The sequence below is a fragment of the Cherax quadricarinatus genome, chromosome 57 (genome assembly GCF_038502225.1).
Source record: "Cherax quadricarinatus isolate ZL_2023a chromosome 57, ASM3850222v1, whole genome shotgun sequence".
Classification (NCBI taxonomy): domain Eukaryota; kingdom Metazoa; phylum Arthropoda; class Malacostraca; order Decapoda; family Parastacidae; genus Cherax; species Cherax quadricarinatus.
This window is the reverse complement of record NC_091348.1, coordinates 5,718,089-5,740,350: the sequence shown is the minus strand read 5'-3', so window position 1 is coordinate 5,740,350 and position 22,262 is coordinate 5,718,089. Positions and strand designations below refer to the sequence as shown.

The following is a 22,262-nucleotide window of genomic DNA, read 5'->3' as shown; positions in this document are numbered from 1 at the left end:
AAAACATCTTTCTCTCAATTCTTGTAGTGGTACTGTCATTCTGTCCCATACCATAGTCCAACAGAATTTCCAGACATGTGGCAACGGCATTCTTGAACAGCTGGAACTCCAGGATCTCCCAATCCTTAAAGTAGATACTCATGTCCTTCCTGCCCGCGGGCGGAGACGATACCCTTGCAATGTGGCTCGATTAACTTTCGACAGCCGTGAACTCCCATCCTCTGTTTATGTAGTAGGACATTGGTTACAAGTTCGAAAGGTGATCCCTACACCGCAACAGTGTAGAAATTGCTGGCGATTTGGCTACCCAGCAAAATATTGCAGATCTATAGCTGAATGCCCTTGGTGCCGCCAACCATTCTAATACGTCTTGCAGTCGACCTCCCTCTTGCCTTAATTGTCATGAGGCTCACCCTTCGTACTCTTGCCGTTGCCAGGTCTACTTAAATGAGCGGGAAATTTGTTGCCTCAAAGAAGCAGAAGGTCTCCCTTATGCTATGGTGGTTTCCCATCTCCGCCTCCAAGGGAGACTACCCAGTGTTTCTTATTCTCGTGTTTCAAAACGTCCCCCACTTCTAGGGTTCCATCTTCTGCAGCCTCCTCTGCAGTTGCCAGTCCCATAGTCACTCCTGTATCTAATTCTTTTGCTGTCTTGGGCTCAGACATCCCTACTTCAACACCTCAGTCTGTTCTCATTTAGTGTTCTCTCTCACAAACCCTGGTATCGACAAGACCTCGTACGACACCTCCTCCCAATCGTCCCTCTACTTCTCAGAAGTCCAAAAAATCTCCTTTAACCCCTCCTTCCCTTCATCCACCTCCACACTTTACCTTCCCGTTCTCTATACCTGGGTCTTCCCCTTTTACTGGCTCTGTTACAAGTGTGGAGGTTCATCCTCCTCGTACTGTGCCTTCCTCCCCTGTCCCCTCCCAAGTTTCTTCCTCTTCTGCCACCTCCCAGGTTTCTGCCTCTTCTGTCCCCTCCCACACTACTCCAGTTCCCTCCACCCTTTCGCAACCCCCTACCTTGGTACAGCCCATTACAGTTCCGATCTTTACTCAGGCTCCTCCTCCTTCCATCTCCAATATTGTCTCCCATACGATGTCTCTGAACTCCGAAACACTTGAAGCAATCTCTGAATATATTGCAGAGACCAAACCATCAGTGGACACTGATCCACCCTCTGTTCCTTCTCTTTCCTCTTCTCCAGCTGCGCAACCCCTTTCTTCACAGGGCACCGTTCCTTCGCTGCTTTAACGTTTTCCGCTGCCACCGCATGTGGACTTTTCTAACCCCTCTAGTCCGTAAGTACCCTTACCTGCGGATTTCTAGTATCTTTATCGTTGCCAATCATGGCCTATTTACAGTGGAATATACGCGGCCTCGGGTAATCGGGGTGAGCTTCAGACATTGCTCTCCCAGTTTTTCCCTGTTGGTGTTTGCTTACAAGAACCAAAATTACACTCTGCTGTTATCTATCCCATCTCAGGCTATAATTTATTGTATTCTTCGGATCCTTTTCCTGATGGTACCTTTGACGAAAGTGCCCTTCTTCTACGCACTGATATTCCATACCATCAGCGCTCTTTTCGTACTTCGCTGCATTGCACAGAAGCCCGTATCCACCTGCATAGGTGGTATACACTCTGTTCTTTGTATCTCTCTCCTTCTCGAGCATTATCTATTCCTGATATTGTCTTTGTTTCGTCATTACCCCCACCATTTCTGTTACTTGGCTATTTTAACCCTTTCAGGGTCCGTCCCGTAGATCTACGGCTTTACGTTCAGGGTCCAAACCATAGATCTACGTCATGGGCTCAGCTCACTCTGATAAACTGTGAGTGGTATATTTGGGCCTAGATATGAGAGAATACAGCTATGTGGTATGTGTGCACCACATAAAACAGATCCTGCAGCACACTGTGTATAATGAGAGAAAAAACTGAAATCATGATTTTTCGATTAAAACAGCGACTTTGCAGTGTTTTTTCGTATGTTTTTTATAGTTGTATTTGCGATTTCTTGGTCTCATTTGATAGAATGGAAGACATATTACAGAAATAGAGATGATTTTGATTGGTTTTAGCACTGGAAATGGCTTGAAACTGAGCTCAAAGTAGCAGAAATGTTAAATTTTTGCCGATATTCAAGAGTAAACAAACGACCTCACACGTCTAATACACGCCAGCTGATGGGTCTAATATGCATTCACAAATATGGTGATGATATTTATACAATTATTACAGTATTGCATAACAGTAAATCTTCTATTTTTTGGTGTGAATAAAAATTCATTATGTGAATAAAAAATCAAAATGGAATTTATTTGTAAAGCCTCAAAACGTAACTAATGAACAGAGGAAATGTTAGTTTAGTTCCAGGAATACCTACATTGTTTATTCTGGACCCTATTTTGAAATTGGAATATTTTGAACTTTATGTTAAATTGGCCAAATTAACAATTTCTGATCACTTTAATTTGTAGTTGAAACAGTTGACTTGGCGATTTCTTGTGCTCAATCGATAGAATAGAAGCAATACTAGTGAAATAGCTAAGAATTTGATTGACTGGAGTAATGTAATTGGCCTAAAATGGGAGTCAAAGTTGGCAAAATTGACGATTCATAAATATCGCTGACACATCAAAATTTGCAAGAGCAAAATTTCGTCAATTTTCCATCAAATTTCGTTCTTTTTCTTTTATTACCTTCACAAAAGAATTCTCTACCATTTCATAAGAAAAAATAACAAAATTTTTTTTTTATAATTCTTGGACACTGGGGCACCACTTCAGATTTGGGCCTTGGACCCTGAAGGGGTTAATGCCCATCATTTCCTCTGGGGGGGGTCTCACTGTGATTCCCGTGGCATTCAGTTAGAGGCTTTTCTTGCTTCCCACATCCCTCCATGTTTTAAATACAGGTACTTGCACCCATTTTGATCCTCGTGCTCATACTTTCTCTTGCATCAATCTCTGTCTGCTCTTCCTCCGCTGCACTAGACTTCACCTGGTCTGTTCTCCCCGGATTTACATGACAGCGATCATTTTCCAGTCATTCTTACTTCCCCTTCATATTCACCACCTCTTCGTAACCCACGCTGGCAATTTGATCAGGCAAATTGGGACCTTTACTCACAACTAACTGTTTTTAGTGAGGTTCCTTCTTCGTCCTCCATTGATGAGCTTTTACACCTCATTTCGTCCTCAGTTTTAACCGCAGCTTCTCATTCTATACCCCAAACCTCGGGCAGGCATTCTCAGAAATACATGCCTTGGTGGTCTCCTGCTTGTGCTCGTGCAGTACGTTTGAAATGCGCTGCATGGGGCAGGTACCAGTATAATAGCACCACTGAGAGGTTTCTTAATTTTAAGCAGAAGCGTGCGATCGCTCGCCGTGTCATCCATGACACTAAATGCACTTGCTGGCGAGATTATGTCACCACCATCACCTCTGCTTCCTCTATGAGTGCAATCTGGAAAAAAGTACGGAAACTGAATGGTAAATATTATCCTGACCTGGCTCCTGTTCTGCGGGTTGCCGGTGTTGATATAGCAAACCCTCTAGATGTTGCCATTGAAATTGGCAATCATCTGGTCCGTATTTCTCTGGGGCTCCATCTCTGCCTCTCGTTTCTTTCCTCAAAGTCTGCCAGAGAGTTAGCACCCTTGGACTTTTCTTCTCTCAGAGAAGAACAGTATAATGTGCCTTTTACACTTCGGGAACTGGAGGCAACACTCTTAGCTTGCCGATCATCGACAGCTGGGCCCGACGACATTCATATTCGTATGTTACAACATTTACATCAGTCAGCCCTTGCAGTCCTCTTATGCCTTTTCAATCGTATTTGGTCACAAGGAGTTCTTCCAGAGCTGTGGAAATCTGCCATTGTTCTCCCTTTCCGCAAACTGGGAAATAAACAGGCAGACACTGCTGTGCGGTCAGCAGTACATGACCTACCAATTTCATATAGAGGTGTTCCATTTCCGGACTATTTTGCTGTAATAGCTACCTACCTTCACACCTGTTGCCAACAACGTTGGTCTGCTCTGCTCAATAACAAACTTTGTTCTATTAAACCGAGTATAGGTTACTGGCCCTCTTCTTGTCACCAGTGTCGAGGTTGGGAGACTACTCTCTCCCGCCTTTGCATTGGCCATACTCATCTTACTCATGGATATCTCATGGAGAGGCGCCCTGCTCCTCTCTGTGAGAATTGTCAGGTTCCATTATCGGTCAGCCACATTCTGTTAGACTGCCCTCTTTATCAACGAGCACGCAGAATTTACCTCCAACATCGTCTTCGCCCCGCTGCCCTCTCTTTACCTTCCCTTATCGCTGATAGACCTACCTTTCATCCGGACTCTCTCATTGACTTTTTGACAACAACTGACTTACTCCACAAACTCTGATGATCCCTTCAGTTCTTTCTACCTCAATCTCTTGCTATCCTCTACCCCCACACTATTCCCTGCCCTGCTGTTTTCTGTAACCTACTAATCATCTCTCCCCCCTTCTGCTGCCCGATACCCTCGCTTCCTTCCCTACCTTGCAGCGCTGTATAGCCCTTGTGGCTTAGCGCTTCTTTTTGATTATAATAATAATTTGGGTGTCTGGAATGGATTAATTGGATTTACATTATTTCTTATAGGAAATATTGCTTCAGTGTTTGTGTTATTCAGTTTTTTGTCAGACTTTTTCGAACAGATTAATCACGAAAACTGAGGTTCCATTGTATTAGTAGCAGTAGTATGAGTGGAGGTAACTCTTGGTTGCTATGTAAAAGCAAGGTTTATTATTGTGAGTAGAATTCTGGCTAATACCTGTGAAATGAAGCTAACTTTATTTTGTTTAATGGTTTCTGAAATGGTGTTTAATGATGACTCAAGGCATTAGCATCTGCAGAAGTTTGCTCCTTTGATCACTAGGTGGGCATCATTGAATCTCATAAGATGGTTGGAGGATTTCCTGTGCTGCACACAAAACTGGGAGACAAAGGGCTCAACCTTTAACTAGGAGGCATACCATGGCTGGAAGGCCTAGCGACTCAGTTGGAGATAGGAGGGGGTGGTTACAGGGTGAGTTTGTTTACCATCGTATTGCAGAATGGTTTTCTAGTACAGTATTACTGGGGTATGGTATTATTTTGTTTTCCACTGGTGTAAGGCACTGTTTCATTTTCTGAACAAAATTCAAATTTTTCATTCCTTTGTGGTACGAAAATAATGTAGTTTACATGTAATAAAACATTGGTAGGCACAAAAGAAAGCTACTAGTATGCTTAAATATGATAAAAGATTTTTTATTTACCTGAAGTATAAAGTGATTTTATTTGTCAAGGTTGGAGAGTCATTTAATTAACTACAGAGGTGCATCTGTTCTTGTTTAACACATGAATACAGTTTATTATTGATAAGTTACTAGTCTTGAAGTGCACCAATTATTTTGTTATATTTCTTTTTATTACCCTCCTGACCAAACTTGGCCAGGGGGGGTAAAGGTGTGATAATGCGGATTCATCTGTAAACAGTCAGTTTTGTAGAGTAACTAAGTTGTGGCGGATAATTGGCAGTAAAATATAAACTGCTTCTTCAAATAATTTTTTTTTTAACACATTGGACCTTTCCCAGCTTCACCATCACTTATTCTCTAGCTGTCTTTCCATAAGTTCATGATTATGAAATTTTAAATGACTCGCTGAATTTTAATATTCACACCCATTCTTCCAAGTGCAGGTATTATACTTCACACCTCCAGGACTAAAGCCCAACTAACTAGTTTCCCAAAACCCTTTCGTAAATGTTGCTTTGCTCGGACTCCAACAGCACGTAAAATCCTTTATAATTTTGGTCATTTTTTTCTGTCCATCCATTGTAATTCTCACATAATAACCAATGTTATATTAATGTTTTGATAAACAGCTGATAAACACTGTCAGTATTAGTGTGGGACCAGACTATTCATCTTTTTCATCTATAGACAAAAGGTTTCTGCACACGGATTTGTTATGCATTAAGGGAAAGGAAAAAAGAGTATTAACTATACCCTTATATTGTTTAATAGTTCATATTTATTATGGATCTTTAAATAACTAAGCTGGTGCTTTGCTTTATAATGATGCCTTTAAATGAAAAAAATGAATGAATGATATTTCCTTAATTTGTTTTTTTTAACATGTTGGCTGTTTCCCACTGAGGCAGAATGACTCAAAAAGAAAGAAAAAGCTTTCATCATCATTCATCACTTTCATCATCACTCATACATAATCACTATCTTTGCAGGGGCACTCAGATACAACAGTTTAGACGTCCCTCCATACTGCCAATATCCTAAACCCCTCCTTTAACCTTTTCAGGGTCAAGAGGCCCTCTCCTAAACTTGCTCTCAGGGTCGAAAATTTTTCAGAAAAAAAAAAAATCTTATGAAATGATAGAGAATCATTTCCCAATCATAATGACACCAAAAGTATGAAATTTGATGGAAAACTTAGCGATTTCGATGATGTTTGCGCATCAGCGATTTCGCCCACTTTGAGCCCTATTTTCAGCCGATTCCAGTGTACTAGTTGACAAAAATCATAACTGTTTAGCTAGAACTCCATTTTTTCTATCAAATGAGTACAAGAAACCACCCATCTACCAATTTCAATTATCCAATTTCACACAAATTTCAAAAGATGCCAGTTTCCAAATAGGGTCCAAAATAAACAAGTCAGACATTCCTGGCACTAAAATCACATTTTCTCTTCATTAGTCACATCCCCAGGCCCCTCTGTTTCTTTAGCTTTCCACTTTGAATTTTTATTCTCACAAAAAATAAAAAATTTACTGTTATGCAGACTACTGTATTAGTGTAGAAATGGTATAAATAATATCAGCACACTTGTGAAAGAATATTAGACTCACTAGTTGACGTGTATTGGACGCGTGGCATGATTTATTTACTTTTGAACTTTGGCAAAAATCAAACATTTCTGCTACTTTGAGCTCAACCAATTAAAATCATCTCAATTTCTGTAATATGTCTTCCGTTCTATAAAATGAAACCAGGAAAACTAGAATACAACCATAAATCTTTCTTTCAACAAACCGGCTGTATCCCACCAAAGCAGGGTGGCCCAAAAGGAAAATGGAAGTTTCTCCTTTTACATTTAGTAATACACATATACAGGAGAAGGGGTTACTAGCCCCTTGCTCCTGGCATTTTAGTCGCCTTTTACAACACGCATGGCTTACGGAGGAAGAATTCTGTTCCACTTCCCCATGGAGGGAAGAGGAAATAAGCAAGAACAAGAACTAGAAAGAAAATAGAAGAAAACTCAGAGGGGTGTGTATATATATGTATGTACATGTATGTGTAGTGTGACCCAAGTGTAAGTAGAAGTAGCAAGACGTACCTGAAATCTTGCATGTGTATAAGACAGAAAAAAAAGAAGACACCAGCAATCCTACCAATGTGTAAAACAATTACAGGCTTCCGTTTTACACTCACTTGGCAGGACGGTAGTACCTCCCAGGGCGGTTGCTGTCTACCAACCTACTACCTAGGACAACCATAAATACCATATGAAAATACACTGCAAGTTTCTGTTTTAAACCAAAAACATGGTCAAAGTTTTTTTTCTCTCATTATGCACTGTGTGCTGCAGGATTTTTTTATACTGTGCACACTGACCACATAGACCCATTCTTTCATATGTAGGCCTACCAGCTTTCTCTCGCTAGATTTGAAGGCGCTAGAATTTACACGTACTAGTACGTCAATAACCCTGGTGTATATGACGTATTAGTATGTCGGAAACCCTGAAAGGATTAAAGTGCAGGCATTGTACTTCCCATTTCTGGGACTCAAGTCCAGCTAACCAGTCTCCCTGAATCCCTTCACAAAATATTACCCTGCTCACACTCCAGCAGCTCATCAGATCTCAAAAGCCATTTGTCTCCATTCACTCCTATCTAACACACTCACACACACTTGCTGGAAGTCCAAGCCTCTCACCCACAAAACCACCTTTACCCCCCTCCCTTCAATCTTTCCAGGGACAACCCTTACCATGCCTTCCTTCCCCAACAAATTTATACACTCTCCAAGTCATTCTACTTCGTTCCATTCTCTCTAAATGACGAGATCACCTCAACAGCCCCTTTTCTGCCCTCAGACTAATTCTTTTAGTAACTCCACACCTCCTCCTAATATCCATACTATGAATTCTCTGCATAATATTTACACCACACATTTCCCTTAGACACGAATCTCCACTGCCTCCAGCCGCCTCCTCGCTGCTGCGTTTACATCACATGCTTCACACCCATATAAGAGTGTTGGTACCACTATACTCTCATACATTCCCTTCTTTGCCTCCATGGATAATGTTCTTTGTCTCCACAGATACCTCAGTGCACCACACCTTTTTTCCTTCATCAATTCTGTGGTTTACCTCATCCTTCATAAACCCATCCACTGACAAGTCAACTCCCAAATATCTGAAAACATTCACATTTCCTTAATATTAGCATTTATTTTGTTTACCAGGTAATTTTTATTGCTGACATAGTATTATTTCTTTAAATTGCACTAACAGTTATTGCAGATTTTACATTGAAAGTTATTTCTAAGCATGTTTATGGTTAAATTTATATTGGTTATATGCTACTGTACAAGTACAGTACAAGTGCATACAAAGTACTGTACAAGTACAGTGCAGTGTTTAAAAATTCTTTGTGAGCATTGGCTTATTATACCACATCTCAACAATGTGGGCTATATTAAATTTCACTACTGTATTCATAAATAATATTTTGCCTAATGAATTTATTCAATTTAAACATTACTAATATTTTGCTTTGGCAACTAATATTTTATTCTGAAATTTGATGGTTAGCATTTCTGTAGCTCTAATTCCTTTTTATAAAATCAAGAAGAAAACTGCTGATTTAAAATAAATGGCTTAGTACAGTGGAACCTTGGTTTTCGTATGTCCTGGTTTTCGTAGGATTTGGTTTTCGACGACTTTTTTTGTCTAAATTTTGTCCCAGTTTTCATACATCCACTCGGTTTTCATAGAGTTGACAATGGTCCGCACCAAACACGTCCTCCTGCTCATGCCCACACAAAGTATCCCACTCATTCTGACTGAGTCTGGCTTTATTTCTTGTTGAGTGAACATTACCCTGTGCGTTTGGATAACATTTCATAATAATCAACTGTTTTTTGTGCTTGTACATTGAGTGCGACTGCTAAATGAACCACTATGGGGCCAAAGAAGGTTCTGAGTGCCAGCCTTTTGATCAAGAAGGCGAGAAACATGATAGAATTCAAGAAAGAACTCATGGCAAAGTACGAAGTAGCATACTCACGACCAATCTTGCCAGGATGTATGGGAAGTCCACAGCAATGATCAGTTCCATCCTGGTAAAGAAAAAAGAAATCAAGGAAGCTGATGTTGCGAAAGGGGTAAATGTGCTAACGAAACAGAGATCGCAAACAATCGAAGTTGAGAAGTTGTTGTTGTTGTGGGTCAACGAAAAACAGTTAGTCGGAGATAGTGTTTTGGTGGAAGAGTTGGTGGACAACCACAGGGAAGAGCTAACCACCGAAGAGCTGCAAGACCTCCAGCTGGAACAGCAACAGACCGCAGCTGCGGAAATTGCTTCAGAGGAAGAGGACGAGAGAGGGGAGAATGTGCCTTCTTCAATGATTAAGGACATGTGTGCAAAGTGGAACGAGTTGCAAAGTTTTGTGGAGAAATATCACCCTAACAAAGCTGTTGCAAGCTGTGTCTGCAACATGTTCATTGCCAGTGCCTTGTCCCATTTTAGGCAAATCTTAGAGATGCCAGAAACAGACACTTCTGGACAGATTTTTTGTGCGACAGGGGTCCAGTGACTCTCAAGCTGGTCCTAGTGCCAGTAAAAGACAAAGAAGGGAAATAAACCCAGATAGGGCCTTGATACCTGAAGTCCTTATGGATGGGGATATCCCTTCCAAACAGTAACCTCTCCTCCCTCTCCCCCCCTCGCCGTCTTCCATACACCAACAAGAGTCTTCAATAACGGTAAAAGTGATGTTAAATGTTCATTTATCCATTTCATTAGTCATTTATATTTATTTCTCATTCTTTTCTGTATGTAAAACTATAGTTATTCTCTCTTAAATGTACATTTTGTTAATATTTTTTGGTCTTTGGAACGGATTAATTGAATTTATATTATTTCTTATGGGAAATATTAATTCAATTTTCGTACAATTCGGTTTTCGTCATACTTTCTTGAACGTATTAATCACGAAAACTGAGGTTCCACTACATTACTATTTAGCTTTATTTTTACTTTGTTCATAAGGTTAGCATGCAGTTGTGCTCTTTGGTAACTGATGAAGAGAGAGAATCACAGGTCTTAAGTATTGCTTGTGTTGTGTTGCTTCTGTAATTTTCTAGCTCATAAAATCAATAAATTACTTGTTCAGAAACTTGATATACAGGTAAAAATCGACCTTTATATTTCAGGTTCATTCAGAGACCCTTTTCAGCAGACTGCCTGTGAGGCTGAAGCATAAAGGTCTTTTATTACCTGTGGTTTAGTTCTGTTCAAGTGTTTTTTTTTTTTTCACGTCTCATCAAACACTGTTCATGACAAGTTAAACTAAGTTTCTAGCTGATAATTTTTTTCCCCACAAAACTTAGAGTTAACAAGTTTATCCAGGAGAACTCTTAAAGCTTGCTTTAAACACTTCACATCTCATATATCTTCATTTCAAGCTCTCTAAGGACAGGAAGAAAACGCTGATTATGCTCGAGGACGGCACCAACCAGGTAGCCCCCAGTGCTTCTATCGCCCCCTCTTTCTCACACATAAGCATCTTGACTGCTTAAGAAAGCATTTATTTATTTGTTAACCTTTAAGAGCAATCTAATTTTCTATTGGTTGAAATTTCTTTTAAAAAGTTGCATAAGAGCGAGTACCATATTGTTTTGCCCTTATGCTGATTGGGTTTCTTTTGAAAAAGAATAAAGAGCAAAGGATGGACCTGGTCTTAAGATTTTACATTGATTTAAAGCCCATTGAAGCACTAAATTTATTTTCAGTGCTATTTACATTATTATTATTTTGCAAGTTTCTGTTCACATAAAAATTAACGTATTCTCTTATCCAGATCCTCTCTTGTAGCCCCTATCTTTTCTTGTAAAAATATTGAATTGTAGTATAGTTCCTAGGGATCTTTGCTTATACAGTTGAATAAATATTTGTTGTAATTGTACATGGAATATTTTGTTTCCTTGGTGAGTTGCAAAATGTAGGTTTTTCTTTATTTGGGGGTATTGATTTTATTCTAGCCTGCAAGACATTCAGTCTGTTTCTTTTCAAGAGGGATTAGCTTACTATCTCATTTATACTGCACAGTATATTCAAGGGTCTTATTAATACTGATTATTGCTTAATTAAATTGCTTAGTTAATCTCTCATCCATTTGTTGTTATACATTATTAATATCCTTTTATTAAATTCTTCTCTTATATGAAGCAGCCTTGAAAAGGACCACTTTCTTTAGGAAACACTTGTGTATAGTTTCTCTTTCTCTGGAATAAATTTTTGACTTTTATCAAAATATGCATTAAAACTGTCAAGATTTCTATTTTAGTATTGTTTATTTCTGTCTTAATGTTTTGAGAAAGGTGAGTGGTTTTGTGGCATGTTTGCTGCATGTCTTATTCCTACTGAATGTGAATGTATTTTCTCAATATTATGTGACTGTATGTAAATACATTCTTCTCATATGTTTAATACCCTAATATCTGAAGCAGTGGTGTTTGTAATTTTACCATCACATGATAACCATAGTCTGTATATTTGATGGCTAATATATAAATTTTCATAGGTATTTTGTATAAAGTTCTCTTAAATTAGGAATAACATATTTCCTCTTGCAATTGAAAGTATACACTGTACACTCTTAAAAGTATTCAAGGCACTGGATGAGTTACGCCTGACTGTTCACTGTAGCACTCTTGCATATCTTAGTGATAATATTTGTCTTTGTCATTGGCATATTTAATCTAAACTGCATTCATGTTTCAGCACAATGTGCCACAATGTTTCTAGGTCTACTTTCTACTACAGAATATTTTTTCCTGGTTCTTGAGTGTTTATAATAACTTTTTCATATTTCATCATTGTCCCAATGAATTGCTTCTAATTTTGGGTTTAGCAATTTATCCAAAAATTAAAACAATAATACTTTTCTTTCTCAGTAATTCTATATTATATTTTGGTGTGAGTGATGGATATTGAATATATATTTCTGTATTTTCCTCCCCTGATAAAACACACTATGTGATGAGCAAACTTTAATTTACACGTGGTGTTATGCTCTAAGTAGAGCTTTATCAGGATATCTGTTTAAAGTAAAATATGATGTGTGTTCTACTATATTTGATGATTCTTCTGTACTCTCTTCTTACTCTTCTCTACTTTCACATTTCCATTCTCTTTTCATTGTCTTCCTTGTCCATCTTTCCCTACTCTCTGTGTCTTCTCTTTCTCTTCTGCCTTTTTTACTCGCTTTCATCTTTATGCCACTACATTAATTAGCTGTTTATTTTAACTGCTATTTAGTTAGACTCATCTGTCCAGTTAAATTTCCCCTGTAGTTCTCTCTAAGATTAATTCTCTGTTTTATGGTACATGTTATCATTGTCCAGTCTTCTCATTTTGGCTTATTTATTGTCCAGTACTGTATTTAGCGATAATTAACACACTGCATATAAATCGTGTGTATAATTTGTCTATTTTTCAAGGTATCTGGCTCCAGAGGATCAGTGAAAAAATGCTTATATAACTGGTTTTGGTGGTGTTGTGTGGAATATAATTCAGTGAACAAATAGATAATATCTAAAGGAACTTATAGATATATGATGTACATTTTTTTGCAGACTATTGAATCTCTAATGACTGCTAGAGACAGTGTAGGTAAAAAAAATTATCTGAAGTAAATTGTAAGGGTAATTTTTTTATAAATCAATTCTTCTAACAGTTTTTAACCCTTAAACTGTCCGAACATTGATCTACGTTCACTCGCGTAGCACTCTGAACGTAGATCTACTTTTTTTTTTTACATTTGAAAGCATGTAAAATAAAACGTAGATCTACATTCAGAGCGCTACACGAGTGGATGTAGATCTACGTTTGGACAGTTTAAGGGTAAAGAAAGCATGTGAAAAAAAATTGTTACTATAATCACCACTATTGTTTGATGACTAACAGCTCTTTTTTTCAATGCACCAACTAACATATCCATTTGCATAAACCTGTTCACTTCAGTCACTTTTGTGGCTTTATGAAGGTTGTTTAACTAGCTCTCCATAATCCTATTTATATAGTAACAATTAATGCATACACTTATTTGCTAGTACTGTGATGGCCAAAAATTTCACACAAGTCTGTGAATTTGAATTTGAATAATTTTTGTTGGTGTATAATTTAATCATGTAGAAAAACCAAAGTTTTCTCATTTTTGTTTGCTGCTGTTCATAAATGGCACTGTGGGACCTATTATTAACAATACATAAAAGTGACAAGTTGATTAATAAGACGCGTTGGCAACACTTGGGTATCTTTGGTCTTGAAATGTTTTGGGAATAAAAGTATGTAAGTGTTGGAAAAGTGTTATTCATCAATTGTATGACCCACATGGGTTTAGCTCTTTTTTTAAATACAGTACATAATGCAGTAATAGTAAGTGTATGGATTAAGTGATTGTATATACTAATCCTTGTGTGAGAATCCCCTGACCTTATTTTACAGGGAGTTGACAAATACCTGCACAGTGTAAGTACCACCTGCAGCACCTTTGCACTCCTGGCTTCTCCTCGGCATTTTTTTGGGGAAACTTTACTATCTTTTGGTCTAAATTTTTAAAATAAATATTGGCAGCTGCTTGCATAGATTTCTCTAGCTTAACTTTTGTGCATTTCATTTTACTCCTATAATATTTAGAACAGTTGATGTGTAACTCGTTTTACTTATTTTCAGTCATATATTCTCTGGCATTTTTAATTGTATTTTTAGATTTTAATGTGGATATGTCTATATTGTAAAGTGTTAGATACAGACATCTATAATTATTAGATATCTCTTAGTACAAATACCATTATAGTTTTGTTTATTTTTTCTGCTGCTTTGTTCCAGATGATATCTTGAGAGTGCCTGAGTGTGTGTTGATTTGAAAATTATGTTGGGTGTGTGTTCACTAAATGCTGATGATAACTGGTCTGTTATCTGTTAATGAATGGTTCTGGAGATTGGTCTCGTACAGGGTCTCCTAAATTGGACGCAAAGTATTACAGAAATGAGAACATTGGGAAATACAGAAAAATGAAGATTAATGGATATTTGTACTGAATGTAAGATATTGGGAACCTGTCTATTGAAATTCATTAGTACAGCCTCTCAAAACAACAAAAATCATATAAATCAAACATCACTAGCAGATAAAAAAGTAAAATAAATACACAGTACATACAATACTTATTTTAAAATGTAGTGCTGGTTGCCCTTCCCTTATGCAACTGTTATGCAGAAATAGTGGAAAAGTGCTAAAAGCACTGAAACATAATGAGCAATGGCTCCAGTGTTTTCCAGTGGGCAGTGGAGAACAAGATGACGTTCGAAGGTAGTATAAGTTCCAGCTGCTTAGGTTTGGAAAGAATGATGAACTCAAAAGGAACACTGTATACAAAACTCAAGAGGATTGTCAAATAGAATGAAAGGAACATGCGAAAGACTTGGAAATAATTGTGTCAGCTGACCCTTATTTCAAAGAACACAATAAGACAAAGGTCACAACAGCCAGGAGGATGATAGAGTGGGTAATGAGAACCCAAAAGAAGGGAAGCAGTGCCAGTGGTGACACTTTTCAAATTGCTAGTGCTTCCTCATTTGGAATATTGTTCAGTGTTGACAGCCCCATTCAGGGCTGGGGAAATATCAGAGCTGGAACAAATACAGAGATCATTTACGGTTTGCATAGAGCCAATAAAGCTTTTAAATTACTGAGAATGCCATAAAATCTTAAGTATGTACTCACTGGAGAGGAGAGAGATACATAATAATATATACCTGGAAAGTACTCAAGGGCCTGGTCCCAAATCTGCACACTGCCAAAACAACATACTGGAGCAAGAGATATGGGAGGAAGTGCAAAATAAACCCAGTGAAAAGCAGGGGTGCAGTGGGCACAATGAGAGAACACAGTATCAGCATTCGTGGCCCCAGATTATTTAACATCTTACCAGAAGATATCAGAAACACTACTTGAACAAGTTTAGAAGTCTTCAAGAGGAAATTGGACAAGTTTCTTCACCAAGTACCAGATCAACCAGGTTGTGGTGGATATGCAGGGCAGTAGGCCTCCAGCAGCATCAGCCTGATTGATCAGGCTAGCACCAGACGAGCCTGACCCATGGCCGGTAATAGGAAGGCTCTTGAAACTTGCCAAAGGTATATCAACAAAAACATGGAACACTGAAAAGAGGGTGCCAGATATGTAGGGTGCTTCTGTATTTGGTAGAGGTTTGAGAGCTCATTGTGCCCTATGATAATGAGAGTGAGAGTGAACCAGCAGTAATGAAAGAGAATGAAAATGTTTTAAGATTATTTCATAAAATTGTTGTATTTTGAGATACATATTGGGATAGAAGAAAGAATTTACCTCTCTGAATCATCCTAATGTACCTTGAAGCATACCTAGAGCAGATATGTTGAACAGCTAACATTTTGTGGTAGTATTTGAATGCTGCTACTCAGAATTTTAATTTGTATTTAATTTTATGGTGTTGTGTAGTTGACTAGCAATGCCTGACATTTTGATAGACATAAGTAAAAATACAATAACTTAAGCTGATTAGCATGAAAAAACTTGTACATAAAACAGGAACTGAGGTTGACTGCCAAGGCTGCCTGGACCATATTTCTAATTACACTTAAACTCACATTCACATAGCTTTTTCTTGGGTCATCAGGTATAAATATTCTGCTGGCCAGCCTCTCATTCTTCTAGCTAAGTAACTTGCTGTTAGAATGCCACCTTGCATTTGCTACATAATGTGTCATACTGTTTGATCAAGTATTGCACTGTGGTTGTGTGCTTCACTTGGTTAATTAGCTTAAGTTACATTGGGTATGCCCAGTGATAGCAAAGGCTGATCCTTTGCTGTAGTAACTTAAATAACATACCTTTGATGGGTTTCCAGAATTTTCTTACTCTTACAGCCTAGCCCTAGGCCAGGCTTGTCTAACAGGTCAGTTTAGCATCTCACTCTACAGATTATATCATATTCCTATTAATAGAGGGCACCCACATTCTGGCAATTCATTTAATACAGTTATGAAATATAACTTGTAGGCTATACATGTATTCTTTAAATTTGCGATTGTTCATGGAATATGGCCTGGTGGCAAGAGCACTCGCTTCACACGGTGAGGATCCGGGCTTGATTCCCAGTGAAGGGGTGGAAACACTGGACATGTTTCCTTGCACCAGTTGTCTATGTTCACCCATCAGTAAAATGGGTATCTGGGTGTTAGTCGACTGGTGTAGGTCACATTCTGGGACAAAACTGACTTAATTTGCCTGAAATGCTCTGCATAACAAGGGACTTCTATATACTAGTAGTATGTAATTGATGTCAGCTAGGCCTGTATACCTTGTACATGTACTTGTAGTAAATAAAGATATTATTATTATTATTATTATTATTATTATTATTATTATTATTATTATTATTATTATTATTATTATTATTATTATTATTATATTATTATATTATTATTATATTATTATTATATTATTATTATTATTATTATTATTATTATTATTATTATTATTATTATTATTATTATTATTAAGGGAATGGAACCAGTTGTTGCATTCAGGGATTTGGAAAAAGCATGTAACAAAGTGGATTCCACTGTTTAATGGCAAACTTGAGATTCATCTTTCCTCTTGCAAAGTAAAGATAAGATAAAAGAAACGACAAAATATGAAATGAAGTTCATGTTAGAGAGAGAGAGAGCTACAGTAGGTAGCAGAGCCTAGTATCTAGTTTGAGAACGTGTGGATGGTACTGAACGATGTTTACACTTGGCAGTAAATATTACCCAGGAAGTCTTGGTTGCTAACCTCCAGCATTCATACAAGTGTCATTTCCTCCCAAGACAGAGAAAATTCATTTCACTTTATCTGAATCTCGTTTTATAAATTTTTGTTTACTTTTGTACTTATTTTTTTTTTCAGTTCAAGCTGTAAGCTTGGACTTAAATTTATATAGTACAGTAGTGAGTAATTGGTACTCTACATTATTCTATGCCAGCTTTCCTGTTGTAAACTATTTGTGCTATTTGTATTTTTCCAGTCAACATGCAAATATAATTTTTAGTTATGTGACAGTTTTGTATGTTGTACTGTGTGCAGTATTGTAATTAGTTTTCTGTGAATATTTGATTTTAACCCTTAAACGATCCAAACATATATATACGTTCTCTCGCGTAGCGCCCCAAATGTATACGTTTCATTTGTCATTCATTCAACATTGGCACAATAGGCCTGAGTCACCTAGACATGAGAGAATGAGTGTGCGCACTCGGTGTGCACCAAATGAAAAAAATTGGGGATGCCTGGGTACCACATGCTCTTTTTTTCCTATAATTTTTTTTTTTTTTTTCAAAATATTTGGGGCGCTACGTGAGAGAAAGTATATATACGTTTGGACCGTTTAAGGGTCAATTGAAGATTGTTTATATGAAATGTCATTATGACATTGCCACAACATTCCATTATTTTATCCGAACCTCTCTTCAAGAGGATGGGGGATAGGGGTACCTTGATGTTGGTGAAAAGTTCTTGACCCCAAGACTTGGAGCTCCTCCCATGGTATTACTTCTAATGTCACTGGCATTGTATAGTGCTTCCCCTTAAATATTATAATGAGCCCTGACTTGGCACACACTTTTACAATACTACTGTATTTTATCAGGAAATTTACAGGTTAGTTGCTTGAAGCAATTTTTGTATTCATTACATCTAAAAGAGTTTTCTGTGTGTACAATTATTTGTACTGAATTGTTTGAGGATAATATCTTAAGAATTTGCCTTATAGATTATGTTTCCCTGAATTTAGTTGGCAATGAAAAGAATTTGACTTTTACTTCTTTACAAGAATTATAAATATTATATTCATAAACAGAAATTTTAGTATTATGAATAGTTAATTCTAAAAACACTGTCACTGTTTTCATGTAACAAAAAAAGGAAAAGGACACTGCTATACTGCAACCCTAAAGCTCCCTCACAAAAGTCGAAGTTCATAACAAAAATATATTCTTATTCTTTGCCTTGAAATGCAAATTTTCCTCATTAAAAACTATACTCATAATAAATTATAAGCTCAGTGAATTCTTCAACAAATGCTGACCCACTAGTGGGGCAGCAGCTGAGTGTTCATAATGTGGATGTCATGGGGAGTAGTATACGTATTTTGGTGATTTGGGGACTATGTAATATGCAGTACAATACTGTGTAAAAAAAGCCTGCTAATATGTAAATTGGCAAATAATGGGGAATTTTAGTGCTGTAATTTTCTTAGTCTACTAAATTCTCATAAATTTTGAAGTGCATAATTAAGACAATGTTTAAAATGTAAGTAAACATTAAGAATCATGTTTTTGCATTCTACTTTAACTATGTGTTAAACACTGTAGAATCTCCTTGTCTTAATGGAGAAAATGCAGAACATTTCTACATTTTTTAGAAAATGAATAATAATATAGATTACAGTACACAACATACAGTACTAATCATTTATAAAACTTAAACATAAACATATACTGAATTAGATGTTTTAATATTGAATTAATACATTAACATCAAATTTTATTTAGCTCAGTGGCTGTCTCCTGCAAAGGCAGGGTGACCCAAAGAAGAAAATACATTGTATCAGTTACCTGTATTTCCACCCACTGTTTACATCTCTGTCTTTGCCCCATCTATTCCAGACACTGTACCCTCTTCCAATCTGTTCAATGTATTGTGTACTTTCCCTCAGGTTTTCTCATTCCTATGATGCTATCCCACCCTGACCCATGTATGAAATCGCTGCCTCCTCTACATCACTAGCATTCAACAGCTCATCAAAATATCCTCTCTGTCTTTCCAATACCTCCACTACTCCGTCTAACATCTCCTTTTCTTTTGTTCTTAACTGCTAAGTCCATATTCTGAATGATTTCTGTCTATTGATCTCTCTAAAATAACTTTGTTTTCAGTGAAATTCACTAATAAGAACTCCCCCATACTATCACTGGCTTTTCTTTTGTACTCCTACACTCTTTTAACCTCCCTTTTCCTCTCCATGTACTCTGTCTTCAGTCTATCATTTTTACATTGTTCAAACATCTTACTTTCTACTTTTTTTTTCTCCCTTACCACCCTCTTTACCTCATCATTCCACCAGTCACTCTTCACACCTGCACCCACCCTCCTAACCCACAAACCTCTGTTGCATACACTAGCAATGCATTCTTAAATTTACCCCATATCTCCTCAACTTCCTGCTCATTTCCTGCACTTTCTCTAACCTACCTTTACCCCTATAGCTGCTTAAATCTTTCTGAAACTTTTTCCCTTCTAAATTTATTTTTTACTTCTCTTACCTATTACTGGCAGTCTCCTTATCTTTCATCAACCCCTTACTTTTACTGCAGTTACCACCCAATAATCAGACATATTTGTCACTTGTTTAAAAAAATGAGCATTAGAAATTATTTTTTTATTATTAACACATTGGCTGTCTCCCACCAAGGCAGGGTGGCCCGAGAAAGAAAAATTTTCATCATCATTCACTCCATCACTATCTTGCCAGAGGTTCACTTACACTACAGTTATAAAACAGTAACATTAACACCCCTCCTTCAGAGTGCAGACACTGTACTTCCCATCTCCATGACCCAAGTCTGGCCTGCCAGTTTCCCTGAATCCCTTCATAAATGTAACCTTGCTCACACTCCAACAGCACGTCAAGTCCTAGAAACCATTTGTCTCCATTCGCTCCTATCTAACATGTTCATGCATGCTTGCTGGAAATTCAAGCCCCCTCGCACACAAAACCTCCTTTACCTCTTTCCTCCAACCCTTCCTAGGCCGACCCCTACCCCGCCTTCCCTCCACTACAGATTTATACACACTCAAAGTCATCCTATTTTGTTCCACCCTCTCTACATGTCCGAACCACCTCAACAGCCCTTCCTCAGCCCTCTGGATAATAGTTTTGGTAATCCCACACCTCCTCCTAATCTCCAAACTACGGATTCTCTGCATTATTCTGTATTCACACCACACATTGCCCTCAAACATGACATCTCCACTGCCTCCAGCCTTCTCCTTGTTGCAACATTCACTGCCCATGTTTCATACCCCTTTAAGAACATTGGTATAACTATACTCTCATACATTTCCTTCTTTACTTCCGTGGACAAAGTTCTTTGTCTCAACAGAAATATGTTACTAAATAAACTGTACTTCATTATATAATTTTATCCCTCACAATAAATTGTATCAGTAATACCATGGTACTGAGCCAGTGTGACGTCTGTTAGTATCATTCTGTTATGTCAGTCATATTCCCACCATCATACCTAGGTGCAGGCAAGCACTTGGGTGCATTTGTTGGTCTCAGTGTAAGTAAACAGGTTGATTCAGCCATGGCTACACAGATGGAGATTACCATAAATGCAGCCCATTTTCCTTCATGCCTGCTTGCTTTGGTTTGTGGAAAAACACGGACTTTAAACACTTTCTTTTTTTGTGATGCTGTGGCACAGAAGCTAATGCATGTGCATGAAAAGTGTGATCGCTGCATTGTCTTGCACTGTGTCTTGAGCTATGCAGAAATACACTTTCGTAATGCGTTTGTACACTGGTGCTTCAATAATGCCTGATAATTAGGATTTAATAATTTAATTTTCTTCTTGTATATATATTGTTTGATATAGGCTCGTACCTTGTATGTAGACAACACTACTGGTCAGTGTGGTTACAGGTAGGCTTAGTTACTGTCACATAGTGTGCTCATCACATACAATGTATAATAGTTAAAAAAAAATGATATTTTTACCTGTCACATTTATAAAGTAGTAGCAGCATTCACTGCAGTAGTAGTAAGATATAATCATTAAATCATAGAATTTTTTAACTGTCAGGTAGTTGTACGCTTAGCATAAAAGTCTTTCAGTAAAAAGCATGAAAATGCAGAATACAATTGCTAGAAGTTAGGTTCCAGATAGTCGAGTGAAAATAAACTGGCAAAGAATATTCATGGTGGCAGTAAACATGTAGAACAACTCTTTATGCTGCCTAGAATTATTCTGAATTACTTATCACATAGTTTTAGAATTGCTTGCATTTTTTCTGAATAGTACTATATTTCCCAATGATGCATAAGGTACCAACCAATTTGTGAACAGTAATAATATGAGTGTATTTTATATATATATATATATCTTTCTTTCAACACACCAGCCGTATCCCACCGAGGTGGGGTGGCCCAAAAGGAAAAACAAAAGTTTCTCCTTTCATATTTAGTAATATATACAGGAGAAGGGGTTACTAGCCCCTTGCTCCTGGCATTTTAGTCGCCTCTTACAACACGCATAGCTTACGGAGGAAGAATTCTGTTCCACTTCCCCATGGAGATAAGAGGAAATAAACAAGAACAAGAGCTAGTAAGAAAATAGAAGAAAACCCAGAGGGGTGTGTATACATATGCTTGTACATGTATGTGTAGTGTGACCTAAGTGTAAGCAGAAGTAGCAAGACGTACCTGAAACCTTGCATGTTTATGAGACAGAAAAAACACCAGCAATCCTACCATCGTGTAAAACAATTACAGGCTTACGTTTTACACTCACTTGGCAGGACGGTAGTACCTCCCTGGGCGGTTGCTGTCTACCAACCTACTACCTAGAATATATATATATATATATATATATATATATTTCTTTCAACACACCAGCCGTATCCCACCGAGGTGGGGTGGCCCAAAAGGAAAAACAAAAGTTTCTCCTTTCATATTTAGTAATATATACAGGAGAAGGGGTTACTAGCCCCTTGCTCCTGGCATTTTAGTCGCCTCTTACAACACGCATAGCTTACGGAGGAAGAATTCTGTTCCACTTCCCCATGGAGATAAGAGGAAATAAACAAGAACAAGAGCT

General features: G+C 37.7%; 1 protein-coding gene across 10 annotated transcripts in view; it reads left to right on the top strand.

The window, feature by feature from the left end:
* LOC128693470 (sodium/calcium exchanger Calx) overlaps positions 1–22,262 on the top strand; it is a 386,089-nt gene that overhangs the window by 288,347 nt on the left and 75,480 nt on the right. For 5 of the 10 annotated variants that reach the window (XM_070097312.1, XM_070097307.1, XM_070097311.1 and 2 more), the window contains one exon: positions 12,929–12,961. The exons of 4 other annotated variants lie outside the window; for them this stretch is intronic. In XM_070097312.1, the coding sequence (XP_069953413.1) occupies positions 12,929–12,961 (33 nt within the window). Of the gene's footprint in view, positions 1–12,928; positions 12,962–13,799; positions 13,824–22,262 lie in introns of all 10 variants that reach the window. One more of the 10 variants, XM_070097309.1, reaches the window with a different exon arrangement.